The 15999-nt window shown below is 49.9% G+C and overlaps 1 protein-coding gene across 2 annotated transcripts in view; it reads right to left on the bottom strand.

The window, feature by feature from the left end:
• The window catches only part of EEF2K (eukaryotic elongation factor 2 kinase), a 64073-nt gene that overhangs the window by 20809 nt on the left and 27265 nt on the right, over positions 1-15999 (bottom strand). Inside the window, exons 4-12 of one of the 2 annotated variants that reach the window (XM_024744173.1) lie at positions 13751-13851; positions 10359-10419; positions 9020-9057; positions 8471-8642; positions 4789-4938; positions 4427-4559; positions 4040-4167; positions 3127-3328; positions 1673-1740 (exon numbers count right to left, since the gene is read on the bottom strand). In XM_024744173.1, coding sequence (XP_024599941.1) covers positions 1673-1740; positions 3127-3328; positions 4040-4167; positions 4427-4559; positions 4789-4938; positions 8471-8642; positions 9020-9057; positions 10359-10419; positions 13751-13851 — 1053 coding nt within the window. The other variant, XM_024744172.1, reaches the window with a different exon arrangement.

The raw sequence follows: 15999 nt of genomic DNA on the forward strand, positions 1-15999 counted from the left end.
GGACTCTCAACCACTGCGCCACCAGGGAAGACATTAAGTCAATATATTTTTAAAAGAAGCTTGGTATCACTACCATAAATGTAAAACCTGGATCAGTCTCCTAGACAGATGGGTGCCATGGAACATACACAATGGAATCCTTGGCCTCTGGTCTGGCCAGGATCCACTCCACCCAAGGGAGATGCGTTACTTTAAAAAGGCCCCTGCCCTGGTTTCGAGAAGCACCACAGGCTTCCTACTGCCCTCCTCCAGGTCTTTGTTCTGTGTGAGCCATTAAATAGCTGTTCTTTTTTTTTTAACTATTTCAATTTTTTAAATTGAGGTGTAACTTACAGACAACCAAACTGAAGTGTTCAGTGTGCTGAGTGAAAGGCTTTTTTTTTGAAACTGGATCACAGGCTATACCTAAAAGCTCCGGGCAGCCCCCTCCTCGCACCCACTCTCTGCATGACCTTGGGCCCCATGTCCCACCCTTGGGAACCACTCCCAAGCCGGGCAACAGAGAGCTTCACTGAAACCCTAGCTCTGCAGTCTCCAGGTCAGACCCTGGGCAAGGCAGCTAACCTCTCCAAACCTCAGTGTCCTGAGAAACAGTGGAGAATAGAAGCAAAGCGCAGCAGTACAGAGGGTGGGTTCGAGGCCAGATGGCCTGGGTTTGAACGCTGGCTCCATCACGGAGTGACCATGAGCAAGTGGCTTACCTTTCTGTGCCTCGGTTTCCCCGTCTCTAAATCAGGGATAATGAGGGCACTGTCTAAGCAGCTGCTAATGCTGGGGGTAAGCAGGTGGCTGAGGGGACAGGTGGGAGGGAGACTTTTGACCCTGTAATTTCCTGAATCTTTTCCTTTTCAACCTACGCTGAAATTCTAAAATTCATCCTAGCTCTAGAGTAAAACATAAAACCTATTCTAAAAGGAATAGAAACTATTATCTACTTATCTCATAAGTTGTTGTGAGGATTAGATGAAAATTATCTACCAAGCTCTTAGAGCAGTGTCTGCCCGTAGTGATGATCCCATATGTGTCAGCTACTCCTATTTTTTGTTCCCACTCAAGAACTCTGCAAAGCCGTCAGGAGCCAAGTTGAACCTTTGGAGCCGACAGTGCCGCTTAAGATGCTGTGGCCTGTGCAAGTGTGACGCGTCTGTGAAGTCTGTTTAAAACATTCTAATGAATTTTTAATTTGACACCATAATCTATGTTTGTCTGAATGCAAAGATGTCATCTACAGCTTCTTACTGCTAGTCACACAGAGGCTGCAGGAAACCTGTTCTGCTTCTCCAAGCTGTGAGCATCACAGCTACCTCTGCTATAAGTTACACATCGGAGACCCAACGTAGCCCCCTGTCCCCCAAGATAGCTCGGCCACACGTTGTGCGGCCAAACCCAACCCAGGGCCAAGCCCAGCATGTACCAGAAGGTTGCATTATTGCTGACTCGGATTCTCTCTGCTTTAACCACCTCCAGGAACTGGAATAGACCCAGCTCTTCCCAGGCAAAATGCTGCCCTGGGCAGGAGGCTGGGATTCCCTCCCCCCTGTGCGCCTGTATCCTGCTGCCAGTGTCCGGAGCAGACCTGCGTTACCCACCTCTGAATCTGAGGTCTCATCCTCAGTTCCCGGGGGAGGGAGGCCCCTCCTCCCCACCCTGGTCCTCCACCCCCTCTACTCACCCGGTGGTTGTCCAGAGGGTCGTGGTCTCGGGGTGCCAAGTTATCGAGGTCGCTGAACACAGGCCAATCTGAGCAGGGAGAAAATGGAGGAAGGCACCGGCTCCATCGCTGGAACAGTTCACAAGACCCACCTACAGCCTACAGCCGCCACCAAGCCTTTTTTTATTTTAAATTTATAAAGTACAAAAACGGGTGAAGAATGTATGTTGCCAGCACCTGGGGGGACACAATTCTTCCTCGAGAACTTACCCAGAGTCTCTACTCGCCAGCTGTGGGGTCCTAAGCGAGCAGCTTAACAGGTGTGCCTCCTTGGGGTTGTCATAATGTAAATACCATTGTGTCATGTATCGATAAGCACCATGTGCTTGACCTATGGTCAAACCTCAGTGAGGTGCAGTTGTGAAGGCAGGAAAGCCATCTGTATATCTGGGGCCCAATGAGTAGCTACAAATGGGAGAAGCCTTAGATGGCTTAAAAACCAACCATCCCAGTCTTTATCTCCTGTCCTAAGCTGCCACTAGCCAAATCTGGCTTGCCTCCTATTCTCATATGGTTTTGAAGAATGCTTTTTACATTTTTAAATGGTTGAAAAAAGTCAAAAGGAGAATAGTATTTTGTGATATGTGAAAACTACATGAAATTTAAAATTCAGTGTCCATAGAGTTTTACTGGAACACAGCCGCATCTATTTGTTTTAAGTATTGTCAGTGGCTGCGTTTATGCCGCAAGTGCAGAGACCACATGGCCTACAAAGTCTAAAATATTTATCACTCTCTGGCCTTTTAAGAAAAGGTTTGTCAACTCTTTAGACTATTCCCCAGGCCTTTCAGTGGTGATTTACAGGCTTCTTTAATATCTGACATTAAAATCCTCCTCTCCTGCTTCCCTGGGGCCTCCTCCAGCTGAATAAATGGCCCCATCATCCTGCCAGTTCTTCAGATCAAAACCGTGGAGTCAGCCTTGCCTTCCCTCTTTCCTGCAGACCCCGCGTCCGTATCACGAGCAAACTCTGTCACTTCAACTTTGGAAATAATGATGCCCATTTTTCTCCTTTGACCTGTTCATATGATGTTAATTGGTTTCTGAACACTGAGCAACTTTCAGATTCCTGCAAAAACCCTATTTGGATTTGATTGTATATTTATACCTGAGGTTGGGATATGGTTTTCTTTTTCAGTGTTTTGTCAAATTTTGGTATAAAAGTTTTCGCTAATTTCATAAAACACTCTGAAAAATGTTACCTTGTTTTCTACAACAAAGACTGTTTTTACAGCATTTGGATGACTGCATCTTAAAAGTTAATTAAAAAGAACTCACCCGTAAAACCATCTGGGCCCTCAATCTTTTTGGTTGGCATGTCTGATTTTCTAACATACGTGAAAGCCAGTTTAGCCCTGTTTTACCTGTGCTCGTCCCCTCCAATCACAATGCCCAGGGGCCAAACCATCACTCACGAAGGTGGTCCAGTTTCTGGCTGTGCGGCGTGGCAGAAGATGGCGAGGATGGGAGAGAGTCAAAGGTTATGTCACTCATGTTCTCATCTCCAGAGTTCTCTGAGAGGCGAAGGAGCAGGGGGGGCCGGCTCCCCGAGAGGGTCCTCACCCGGGGGCTCCCGCACTTTTCCTCTGTCCCCCTCAAGATGGTCTGCGCTGATTGCTGGAGAATTAACAGGGACATGCACGTCACACAGGCACCCTCTGGGAAAGTGGGGCTCTTCCTGTTGCCTATTGTTCCCTCAAAACCTGAGGCCCTTTCAGCCACAGCACCCACCTGTGCCTATTAAGGGACTGGCAGAAAACCTAAAATGAATCAGTGGGGGCTTAACCCAAAGGCCTCTAAGAAGGGGCATCCGGAACAGGAGCTCAGAGGGCCAGCATTCCCAGAAGCGCTGCCCACGCTTTACAGCCCTGAGCTGGGGGATACATTCCAGAATCCCAAGCTGCTCTTTGACAATATTGTCTTATATCTGGTCCATGCAGTGGGGGTGGGGATGGGGGCACATCCTGGACACGGCAAGGTACTCAGTGAGCCAGGTCCAAGTCTAGTCCAGCCATTTGTCAACACATCACACGAACCACATTCCACACACCCCACTCACTATCTGTACATACCTGGTCCCCTCACTCTGGGCAAAAATGGGCCTATATCAAGCAGACCCCAGTTCCTCTATTAGTGGGGATATTCAGGAGGGCTGTGTGCATTGGTTCAAGAGGGACGAGGGACACAGACAGGACTAAGAGTCTTCCAGCCCCAGTACTCTTGAATTAAGCATTGCAAGGCCTGAGCCACCAGCACACAGAAAACACAGTTTGCGGGTCCTGGCAGAAGGGCCCCGCCAGTCCGAGCAGGTTCACGCTGGGTACCCACCAGTAGCTTGATGTTCTGAGTCACCGCGTCCCTCTCTCTTGGGGAGAGGTCGAAAGGAGCGAGGCCCATGCTCTTGCAAATCCGGTTGCAGGCATGAGAGTGGAAGAAGAGAGCCATCCCGCGGACACCTGCGGACACAACAGAGCAGGGGTTCTGGAGCACTGCTCTGCTTTGGGGTAGGGGCAGGACGGTACTGAGCGCCCTAAATGCGGCAGGGGCAGGTGTAAAACATGCTAAACTGGCAGGAGCCAGAGGTCCCAGGCTCCCACCTCCACAATCTTGGGGCGCCCCATATATCACCTCGGCCTGCTTTCTTGGGTGAACAAAGAGCCCGGAGATTTTGTGGGGAGTGTGGTCTCCGTGGACATGCTGGCTTTCCCTGCCTACCTAGGTTGCCATCTCCAAAGTCAGTGCCCCTCTCGGTGTGGATCTGTGGGTCGGTGTAGAGGTCACCCACACCCTGGACGTCCACCACAATCAGCTGGTGGCCGGAACGCTCAAAAGTGAAGTGGCTGAAGGCCTGTGGGGTGACATGAAAGAAAAGGTGACCACAAGAGACCAGGCTGTGGGCTGCACAAACACCGGCAGGCACTGCTCTGAGAGGTTTCAACACCCCACCTCTGCCCATGTCGGGGGCCTTTATGCAGGGAGGAGTTGTACAGAGGCAAAGACAAAGGAAGGAGCCCTGCCTAATTCGGAGGGACCCGAGGTCTGCTGAGACGGGGCACGGGCGTCTGCAGGGGCCTCACCTGCGGTGTCAGGCGCATGTTGTCATCGCGGACGAAGCCTGAGTTGGAGTTGTACTTGATGTACTTGCCCTCGATGTAGTGCTCTAGGTGGAAGAGAGGCCGGCCCAGCCTTTCCTTCAGCTCTATGATGCACATCTGCATGATGTCCACCTGGCGGAAAGGTGGGAGGGGGGGTCAGAGGGAGGGCCCAGCGGAACCCTCCTCTGATAAGAGGCTGGAGCAGAAAGGCTGAAACTGCTGAATGTCCCCAGAATCCATTCCCCTTTTCCTTTGAGAATGAAAACCCCTGCTACGGCCTCAATGTATCTCCCCAAATTTCATAGGTTGAAATCTCAACCCTCAAAGGTGATGGTATTAGGAGGTGGGGCCTTTGGGAGGTGATACAGTCATGAGAGAGAAGCCCTCATGAATGCGATTAGTGCCCTTATAAAAGAGACCCCATAGGGCTTCCCTGGTGGCGCAGTGTTTGAGAGTCCGCCTGCCGATGCAGGGGACACGGGTTCGTGCCCCGGTCCGGGAAGATCCCACATGCCGCGGAGCAGCTGGGCCCGTGAGCCATGGCCGCTGAGCCTGCGTGTCCGGAGCCTGTGCTCCACAGCGGGAGAGGCCACAACAGTGAGAGGCCCGCGTACCGCAAAAAAAAAAAGAGAGAGAGAGAGAGAGACCCCATAGAGCTCCCTCACTCTGTCCACCATGTGAGGACGCAGCAAGAAGATTCCAGCTATGAACGAGGAAGAGGGCCCTCACCAGAACGTGACCACGCTGGCACCTTGATCTTGGACTTAACAAATTTCTGTGGTTTTTGAGTTACCCATTCTATGGTGTTTTGTTACAGCAGCCCAAATGGACTAAGACAACCCTCCACCCCTGAGCTTTAACAGGATGCACAGCCATTCGGTAGGGATGGCATCGCTTGGCTTCCCTTGGATGCTAAGTGTGGCCATGTGACTAAGCCTGGCCAATAGGAAGCAAGCAGCAGTGAGGATGCAACTCCAGCCTGCCCTCTCCTTCTCTGGCCTTCCTGAGGCTGTAAGGTGGACATCTGCCAGTGAGCCAGATCTGACCATGTAGTCCAGGGCAACTCCCGGCAGGTGGCAGAGCAACAAGACAGAAGGAACCAGGCCTCTGGATGACTTGAGGAGGCAAAGCACCAGCCCACCCTGAGACCCCACCAAAGCGGGATTGTTAGATGAGACAAAAGGAAACCATTTCGAGTTAGCACACAACTGTGGGTCTGTCCGTTAAGCAACTCAACCTGTGCCTTATGCTAACACAGTGAATTTGCGCAAGTTATTTCACCAATCTGTACCTGAGTCTCCTCACCTGTGGAACAGGTAAGAGGATGAAATCTGTTGGCACACGGAAGAGGCAGTCAACGTTTGCCGATGCCATTATCATCAGCAGACACAATTCTAGAGTGATACATACCAAACCGTAAGAGTGGTTCTTTCCCTGCAAAGGGGACTTACAGGGAATTCAGACATTCCTTGCTAAATTTTGCACCAAGTATATGTTTAACTTTGTACTCAGAAGAAAACATGTAAGTACTGAGTATGTTTGTAAAGCAGAGCAGGGAAAACCTGAAACTCTAACTCGTTATCTATTACACAAGATCATACCCACGGCAGCCTGTTCCCTTGACGCCACCCACAACAGGAGCCAGGCCTGGGTTTCCCAAGGAAATGACCACCCAGGAAACTGCTTGGCTGAGTCACCAGACAGGCAGATAACAACTGCAGAGGCCAAAGGGGCCCAGAGCTGAGAGCTGAGAACCGCCCCAAATGTGGCCTCAGTTTTGAGAACCAGACAGGGGGGAAGGAGCGGCTGGTTCCCAGAGGGTTCCTGTTCCAAAAGTTGGCTCCATTTCTACCAGGAAGCCTGCTGCAGGGCCACCTGCTTGAGCAGAAGGCAACTGGGTGAGGGTCAGTGGCAAGGATACATCCTCAAGGGGACAGCCAGGTCCTCCTCAGACAACCACATTTTCCTCTCCCTTCATCAATCCAACCATGTTATTATTCACCGAGCACCTAGGCACTCGGACAGAGTTGAACAAGACAGATAAAATCCCTGCCCTCGGGGGAGAGAAGCAACTGAAATATTAACTACATGAATAAGACCCTTTCAGACGGTGCCAACTGCTCTGAAAAAAAAATAAACCAAAACAAAGTGACATGACAGAGGGTGCAGCGGTGGGTTACTTCATATAGGATGGTCTAGCACAGCCTAGCTGAGGAGATGACATGAGCTGAGACCTGAACCGTGAGCAGGATTGAGGAGATGCAGTGATGCAGCCTTGCAGGAACAGTCAGTGCAAAGGTCCTGAGGCAGAAACAAGCTTAGGGAGGAAGGAAAAAGTGGCCAGGCCTGAGTGTACTGAATTACTAAAGAGGACACAATCCCCAAAGGTGGGAGTGTGGCTTTTTGCATCCACACCAAGGACACTTAATCAAGGGCTCTGCAAACAGTAGGCACTCAATAAATTCTGCTGGCTACCTGGAAGTGTGGCTCTCCTAGGCACTCAGAAGATGGTACCTTATAGCTAGCAGGTGCACAAACAGTAGGAGAGCTGAGCTGTGAATTTAAGCAGGGCAGAGGCCCGGGGTGCTATTTCCTCAAATGCCTGCAGGCAACAGGAAGTTCTGCTTGGCTTCAGGTCACCACTACCCTGGGGGCTCAAGTGAAGAAGCCAAGAGCAGGGGCTTGGAAAGCCTGGATTTGAGCCCTGGCTCCATCCCTGCCCATTTGGGCAAGACACTTAACCCCTTTGTGCCCTAGGTTCCCCAGGGGCAGATAAGGAAGGAATCCATTCCCCACGCCCTCTCCTGCTTTTCCTTGGGAGCCACCAATCTCAGTCCACCTAGTCTGGGTGGAAGAACCCATATTGCTGGTGGGTACAAGGCTCAGGCCTGCCTAATCTGCATATCCCCACACCCTGGCCATCGTGATTGGCTCAGTGATAGGCACCTGACCTCATCAAGTCAATGAAACCCATGGGACTTCCCTGACAGTCCAGTGGTTAAGACTCCATGCTTCCAACAAAGGGAACACGGGTTTGAACCCTGGTTGGGGAACTAAGACCCCACATGCCGTGCGGTATGGCCAAAGAAAGAAAAAGAAAAAAAGAAAAAGAAACCCAGTTTTGAGACTCATTGAAACTTGCGGGAAAACATGTCATTCCATCAAGGTTGTGGAGAAACGGAAAGGGAGCCTGCAGCTACTGGGACTAACGTCACTACAAGTTGAAAAGCCGCCTGACAGTGATGCCAACACAGAACACTGGGACTAGAGCTGGAGGAAGATTCCCAACAACTTCAGTTTGGTCCTGGATCTAGCCACACCTGTAGCCAGCACTATTTCTCAGTTATAGGAGGCAATAAATTCCCTTTTTGGATTAAGCCCGTTTGAGTGGGTTTCTGTCATTTGCAAGCAGAAATCCTGACTAATAGATCCCATCTGTAAATGGAATAAAAACATTCCAATCTCAAACAACCTCAGACCTCTGTTTTCAGAAATAAATAACTCTTAGCATGTAGAGTACTTGACATATCAGGCTCAATACATGATGGTTGTTATTAGCTGCTGCTGAGATGGTGAAAAAGGAAGCCTGTGACAGGCACCTCCATCGTCCTCATCTCCAGATACGTCCTGGTGTTGGAGGGCGGCAGATAGGGGTGCCACACACCTGCTTAGGGGGCTTGTGCCGATTATACTCCTCTCCCCAGAGCTTGGCTTCCATCTGTAGACGCACATCCTCAAAGTACACGTCCCTGTCCGCGGCCTCGATGTAGCGCTTTGCCACATAGTTGGAGGCCCCCTTCCACTGCTGAGCGTGCAGGAAGTTGGAAAGCTTCTTCCTGAGGGGAGAGGCATCAGGGGGCCCGCCTGGGTGTTCTGGATCCCAGCCCTAGTCCCCAGGACGGGAAGACCCTGCCTGACCCAGCCGGCTAGAGCCAGGAACAAAATGCAAGAGGTGGGAGGGGCTTCCCCACCCCACAGCATCCTTCAAAGAGCTGCGAAGGGGGCTTAAGGGACATACTTCCTGTTCTCCTCCAGCCCATCCCCACAGCCGGTCCCAACGTGTGGTCCAACGGAGACCAGATGGAGAGGAGTTTGGGCTACAAGAAGAGAAGCCACTGTCTCCATTTCTTGACTGGAAATGTCACAGTGCCCCTGCTCTCAGGAGCCTGAGGGAGTCTGAGCAGGGCCCCGAGAGGCAGGCTGAGTCACTTACGTCCTGAAGCACTCCCTCATTGCTCCCCGGCCGAAGGGCTGAAAGACATCACACAGCGGGTTATCAGTCCCCACACCCCACCCAGAGGCTACCCTGAGCCAGGAGGAGATTTTCCCCTTGGACATCACCCACCAAATCAATGCCCTGGACCTCAACTCAACCCTAAAATCCCTGGGCCCTCCTTCCTTTACTGCAGCACCAAGGCCTCATAGAACTTCCAGCCTGGAGGCTGCAGGACTGATGAGACCACTCTATTCCCCACCCTAGCTGAGCAGAAGACTCCTCAGGGGGTGAAGATATTATGGGGGTGACGGGGTGGGGGTAGAGACAGTATATGTCAAAGGATGTTTTTTGTAGCCCTGTCTGTAACACCACCCAAATGTCCATCGACAGTATAATGGATCGATCAATCAGGTCTATTTGCTTGACAAAATATTATACAGCCATGAGAATGAACAAATGACAGTTCTAGCAAAAACATGTACAAAACCTCATGGACAAAATGTTGAGCTATACATATACGGTATGGTTCCATTTATACGGAGTACAAAAAGAGGCAAAACCAACCTCAGGTGATAGAATTCAGGGTAGTGCTTACCCTTGGGGGTAAAGGAGGAGTAAGTGGGGCTGAGAGGGGCTTCTGGGGGTGCCGGTGATATTCTGTGTCTTGATCTGGGTGCTAGTTATACACATGTTCACTTGGTGAAACTCATCAAGCTACACACTTTTCTGAGTGTGTGATACACTACAAAATGTTTCACAGATCGATCCTGCCCCTTACTATGCAGGAAGTTCTCTACTTTCTAGTTGATTCCTTTTTCTAGCAACCCACTGAGTTCACCTTGTTAGATGAAAAGTAAATAGGTGGTGACCTGCAAGTTTTGCAAACGGATATACACATTCACGGTTCACTGATTTTCAACAAGAGTGTCAAGAAGAATCTTTTGATATATATGATTAATACATGAAATGCCCAGAATAGGTAAATATACAGAGACAGAAGATAAATTAGTGGTTGCCCATAGCTGGGGCAGATAAGGGAATTGGAGACTGACTGCTAATGGGTAGGTGCGGGGTTTCTTCTAGAGATGGTGAAAATGTTCTGGGACTGATCGTGGTGATGGTCGCATAACTCTGAGTATACTAAAGACCACTGAACTGTACACTTTAAATGGGTATGGGGTATGGTGTGTGAATTATATCTCAATAAAGCTGTTGTAAAAAATGAAATAAATACACAGTACTATAAAGAATCCCCCAAAGTTAAAAAAATAAAATAAAGTGGGTGTGGAGGAGAGGAAGCAATCCCTGATTACACTGGGCTCGAGGCTCTGCTCACCTGAGACGCCATCTTGATCAGAACTTCATCCTCCAGCCACTCCCCGGTGACAGCGTTGTACCTGCAGAGACCAGAACCCACCCCAGGGTGCAGCGTCCATTACCTGATCCTGTCACTCACTAGCTGAAGGCAGAAGACTTTTCTGGGCTGCCCAATGCCCTCGGGATCAAATCTGCTCTCTACCCACAGGCCCAGCTGACCTCCTGGGTTGGGTCTGTGGACACTCCCCCTCCCTCCCAGGTCCCCACCACACTGGCCTCCTTCCCCTTCGTCAAAGGCAGCTATTCCCTCTCCACCATGTCCCCCAGCGCTTAGTTGTGCAGTGGGCGGGCTTGCTCCCTACCTATCTGGCTCCCCCACCGGACTGTAACTCCACAAAGGCAGGCCAGTGAACAGGACCTGGTACAGGGGAGGCTTAATAAACGCATGTTGGATGAACAGTTGAATAAGTAAATATCCTTGTTATAACTGGCCTAGATAATGAATGGCGTGTCCCAGGATGGGAGGTGGCAGCATCCTCGGTCTTGCCGGTGTGAGGCCCAGCCCAGGTCCCGGTGCAGGCAGGGCTGGGGGGAGGGTCCTGCCTCTGAGTCCAACCAGGAAAGGGGCTGCTGGATACACACCCAAGGCAGAGAGGGATGGAGAGGGTTCCAGAACATTTTCATCTCTCTTTTCCCAGGGATCCTCTTTCCCAGAGCAAATCTACCCCTAGGCCTGGCTGGGCCTTAACAGGTTTGCCTGGTAGGAAGCTCCTTGGCTCAGTAAATCCCTAAAATCTTAAACCTCCCCCAGGGCTGAGGTGTTCTTAGCTCTAGCAGATGCCTCCCTGGCCCTCCCTCAGGGGCGACAGACTCCAGAACCTCCCAGCTCGTGGGAACAGCCTTTTCAGAGCCTGAAAAACAAGCAGAGGCCTGGCGGTTAACCCACCCCAGGCCCAGGGTGGGGAGGAAGGCTTGTCAGAGCCACACACCTGCTGGCACCAGCCCATGGCAGTACTGTGCTCAATGATAAATAACAGCAATCATCGTTATTACTACTATGTAGAGGCCAAGGTAAAGGAAGTAGTCTTCCCTCACTTCCAAACAGACTGAAAGCTGAGAGGCGCCCAGAAGTTGGGGGAGGGCAGAGACATGCAACCCTGGAAGGGTCTTAACTGTCCTTCACAATCACTAACCTTACAGAGGACAGAGCTGCTCTAAGTTCACTGAGCATACACTGTGTGCCGAGCCTCCATCAACCGTCACTCAGCCCTGTGAGATCCGTACAAATATTGTGCCCACTTTCCAGATGGGGAAACCAAGGTTCAGAGAGGTGAAAAAACCTTCCTGAGAGCCAAGATTCAAACCCAGGTCGGTTTCAAACAGAACCTTGCTCTTAACCAGCCTGGGTACAACCCACGTGAACAGGAAATCTGTCCCAGTAAAGGGCTGGCTTGCAGCAGAGCTCTTTAAGAACCAGCAATAGAGGTGGAAGCCTCCAATTTAGAAATCTCTGGACATTCTGGCCATCAGTGCCTGACCTCCCTCTGCTGGCAGCCAGGGCAGGTGAAATCAGCTACTATGGTGAAGAAATAAACACAATTTGGCGCAGCCCCTGGTCCCTGGCCCCCAAGGAGCTCAGGGACACCCAGAACCAGCCCAGCACGTGAGTCCTGCTTTTCCAAGGGCCTCCCTGGTAGCCTAGTGTCCTCAGCCTGGAGGCCAGATGTCACCGACCAGCCACCACGCTGCGTTTATAGGCAGGAAGGAACAGAGTCCGCAACCTGGCCTTCTGGGGCCCCGACGATGCTGACCTCAGCTGCCGGCACAGACCCCAGAGCCCACTAGGAGGTCAGCCTCTGAAATGGGGAAAGGTGCACACTAGGTTCTAACCCATCTCCTCACAAGGTGGGAGCAGGAACACATTGCAGAAAGGTGGAGAGGGCTCCACTGTTTCTGCCTGCCTAGCAACTGCTCCCCTTTCTTCTGGTAACAGCACCCCGATTTTCCTTTGGAAAACCACCATCCTCCATTTTCAGAACATACGGACTGGGTGAAGCTGATCCCCCAGCACCTTCTTGCTTGTGGTATGTGATCTAGACCTGGCCAGTGAGAGCAAAGCTCCTGGCACAATGACTGGTTCAGTAACCTGCCTATAACCAAGGCCAGGCCAATGAGATTCAAATGTGGGACTTTTGTTTTTAAAAAAATCGAGAAAGAAAGATCCTTTCCCACTGAGTGAGATGAAATGTGGGGCTCCTAGGAGCCATGTGTGCCACTGATGTAAGACAGTCTATCTGGGGTCAGAGCCAAAAGCATCCTTGGAGCATCTGGGACTAGCCATACGTGAAGCCCACGTAGATGAGTCAACCATTCCTTTCTATGCTTAAGCCACTGCGAACTGGGTTTCTGTCACTTGCATTTGAAAAAGAGTTCTGACTAATTCACAGACACTGATCTGAGTCAGAAAGTTATCTTATTAACTACCTGGGTGACCCCGTTCAAACCTCTCTCTCCACTGGGGCAACTGAGGGAACTCACAGGGTTCACCTGGATGAGTCAGAGCTGGAGGGGTCTACAGAGGTCACAGGACACAAGACAGGCCCCAGGGCAGATCCATGAGTCTTCTAAAATTATGAGTCAAATTAGACATATGTGTGCAACTTTCTGAGATGGCTTCATCAGATTCTCAAAGGAGCGCCAAAGGCTTGACACAACTACTCCAGACTTTATTTAATGAGTAAATACATATAGAGTGCGTAAACAGTACCTTGCAGATGGAAAATTCAGTAAATAAGGACCCTTGTCATCATCACCATAGTCCTCCTTATTATTATGTTGGTGGTAGCGTTTTGTTGTTTTTATTTTTCTTCCTGAAACCCCCTGAAAACACTCTTCCTTCCTTCTGCCTTTTCAAATAGGAAATCTAGACCCTCCCAGCTCTGTTTTGTGAATCTTCCTGGGGCCAAGGCACTGAAAGGCTGGTCTGCTTTCTTTCCCTTTGATAGCAATTGTGGGGTCATGTGTTGAGATGATGGAGCCACAAGACAAAAGTAGCCTGGATCCCTGAGATGCCCTGAAGAGTTACTCAACTCTCACCCAACTTCGTATGAGCAAGAAATGCACCTTTGTTGCATAAAGTCCTTGGGGTATTTGTACTTGCAGCATAGCTCAGCCTAGCCTGTAGAATACACACTTTACAGGATTAAATACACACTGTAAGGATTAAATGAGATCATGCACAATGCCTTAAGCATGCGTAAATACTCAAATACTGGCTGATATTATTATATTCCCTTTTCCTTGATCTCCAAGGGTGCTTAAGCCTCACTGATTTTAAGCAGAAGGAGGACCCAAACCCCAAGGACTCCTTGTGGACTGGGGTCATATAGTGTCTATAGACAAGGTACTGACCTGTGACGTGTGGCGCATTCCGTGGCAACGTCCTCCAGGTGGAACTCGGCCCAGGGGTCAGGCATGTGCTTGGCCTTCTCGATTGCATGCTTCCAAGCTTCCTGCAGAAGCAAAGGGGAGTGTTAGGTCCAGACCAGGGGCTTCTGGGACAGTGCAGGGCAGCTCCTCTCACCCTGTGATTTCCCAGTGTCTCCGACCTCTGGGGAGGCAGACAGCATCAGTCAGAGAGAATCCCTCCCATCTATTATCCTTGTAGGAACATAGTTCCCAAAAGACCTCACATGGGCACAGCTCACATGGGCCCAGCTTTCCCACCGCCAGAAGTGACCTGTCTTAACTACAAAACTGAAGAAGAAACATAATATGTATAGAAAACACATACTGCTTCACTTGTTATCAAAAAGTTGAGAATGAAAATAAGATGATATTCCCCCATCCCGCCTTGTTCAGACTGGCAAACATTTTAACAGCTGGTAATGACGAGTCTGACCAGGATGTGGGGAAACAGGTGTTCTCACGTGCTGTCAGTGGGTATAAACCTCTTCTAAAGGCAATCTGGCAATGTACTAAAACGGAAAAACTGTATTCCTTTATTTTGACCCAGCAATTCTACATCTAGGAAAGTATCCTCTAGAAATACAAACGTAAGTGTGCAAACATACGTGTACAAGAGGTATCACTGTGATTGTGCAAAACTGAATTCATCCCAAACGTCTGTGGGGAGTGGTTAATACACTTTGATCCTATTCATTTAAAATGCTAAACCGCCTTATGGTGGGAATTCTGGACTCTATCAGGCCCAATGTCACCTTTTCATAAATATTGTATAAATCATAAATACACCCCATTTTACTGCCCTAAATGAAATTCATAGACAATTTAACCTTCTTAAACTCAAGAGTATATCAAACTATGCAAAAGATATGTTGCCTTCACATTAACAAAGTGCTAAGTTCTCAGTTAATTATGAACAGATTCCCATGAGATGTTCCAAGGTCCTGGGGGTGCAGGACAATTCCTTGTGCAGATCTGCTCTGCCCGTTGCAGGTTCAGCATCCCTGCCTTCCACCCATTTGGTGCCCCAGTGCCTTCCACTGTTGTGCTGCCCGAAAACATGTCCCCAGACGTTCAAGCCCTGTTAAGAACGGGGCTTCCAGGGTACTAGCTGGGAAAGATGACCAAGGCACGTTGTGGACAGAACATGCTGATTCCCAACAGCATCATAGTACGACCCCAGTTTTTTGTTTTAAGAAGCTCATTTGGGACTTCCCTGGTGGTCCAGTGGCTGAGACTCCACGCTCCCAGTGCAGGAGGCCCAGGTTCGATCCCTGGTCAGGGAACTAGATCCCACATGCCACAACTAAGATTTCACATGCCACAACAAAGATCCCGAGTGCCGCAACGAAGATCCGCACAGCCAAATAAATAAATATTAAAAAAAAAAAAAAAGCAGCTCATTTTACTGCTTTTATAATCCCAAGGTGGACTCCTTTCTTGTCCCCTCCAAACAAACACTCCGACTCTCACACTGGGTAGCAATACCCTCTCCATCTTTTCCTGTAGGGCTTGAACCTTTGCCCGACAGCCTCTACAGAGCAATCAGTGAGACCAAACCTCCCTTCCAGGCCACAGGCCTGAGCCACAGGGAGGGTCTGGATCGTGGGCTGGCCACTGTCTGGGCCTGGCAGATTCCAGACCTCCCCACCCCACAATGGCATCCCTCAGCCTCCTGGACCAGCTCTTAGGTGCTCTTCCACGGACTTGGGTCCAAACAGGACAGCTCCCAGCGCATGCCCCTGGCCTAGGCTCCATCACTGGGAGCCTGCTCAGAGGAGATGAGGCACACACAGACATGCACGCACACGGCCCAGGGCTCCCTTACTGGGGCTTTCTAATCTCTGCAAAGTCTAAAAATGAGGCCCGTAATCTTTTGCTTCCTATTTGGAGGTAATTCATGCTTAATGAAAACACTTGGAAAATACAGAAGACAAAGAAAATTCAAATCTGCCACGTGCCGTCCACCAGAGCAACTATCATCAATGCTTTGGACTAGCTATCTTCCAGATCCCTTACGTGCATTTTTAAATAAAATTGGAATCACACTGCAAATATAACTTACAGCCTTTCAGGAGTGGGTCAATGGGACTTGGTTCTTTATTTAGTGATCTTGATTTTTTTCCCTGATTCCAAATGTTTGATCTGCTTATTACAAAAAAGTACAAGTACTACAGAATTCTGAATTAGAAAGC

The sequence above is a fragment of the Neophocaena asiaeorientalis genome, unplaced genomic scaffold (assembly GCF_003031525.2).
Source record: "Neophocaena asiaeorientalis asiaeorientalis breed wild unplaced genomic scaffold, Neophocaena_asiaeorientalis_V1.1 scaffold91, whole genome shotgun sequence".
Taxonomy (NCBI): domain Eukaryota; kingdom Metazoa; phylum Chordata; class Mammalia; order Artiodactyla; family Phocoenidae; genus Neophocaena; species Neophocaena asiaeorientalis.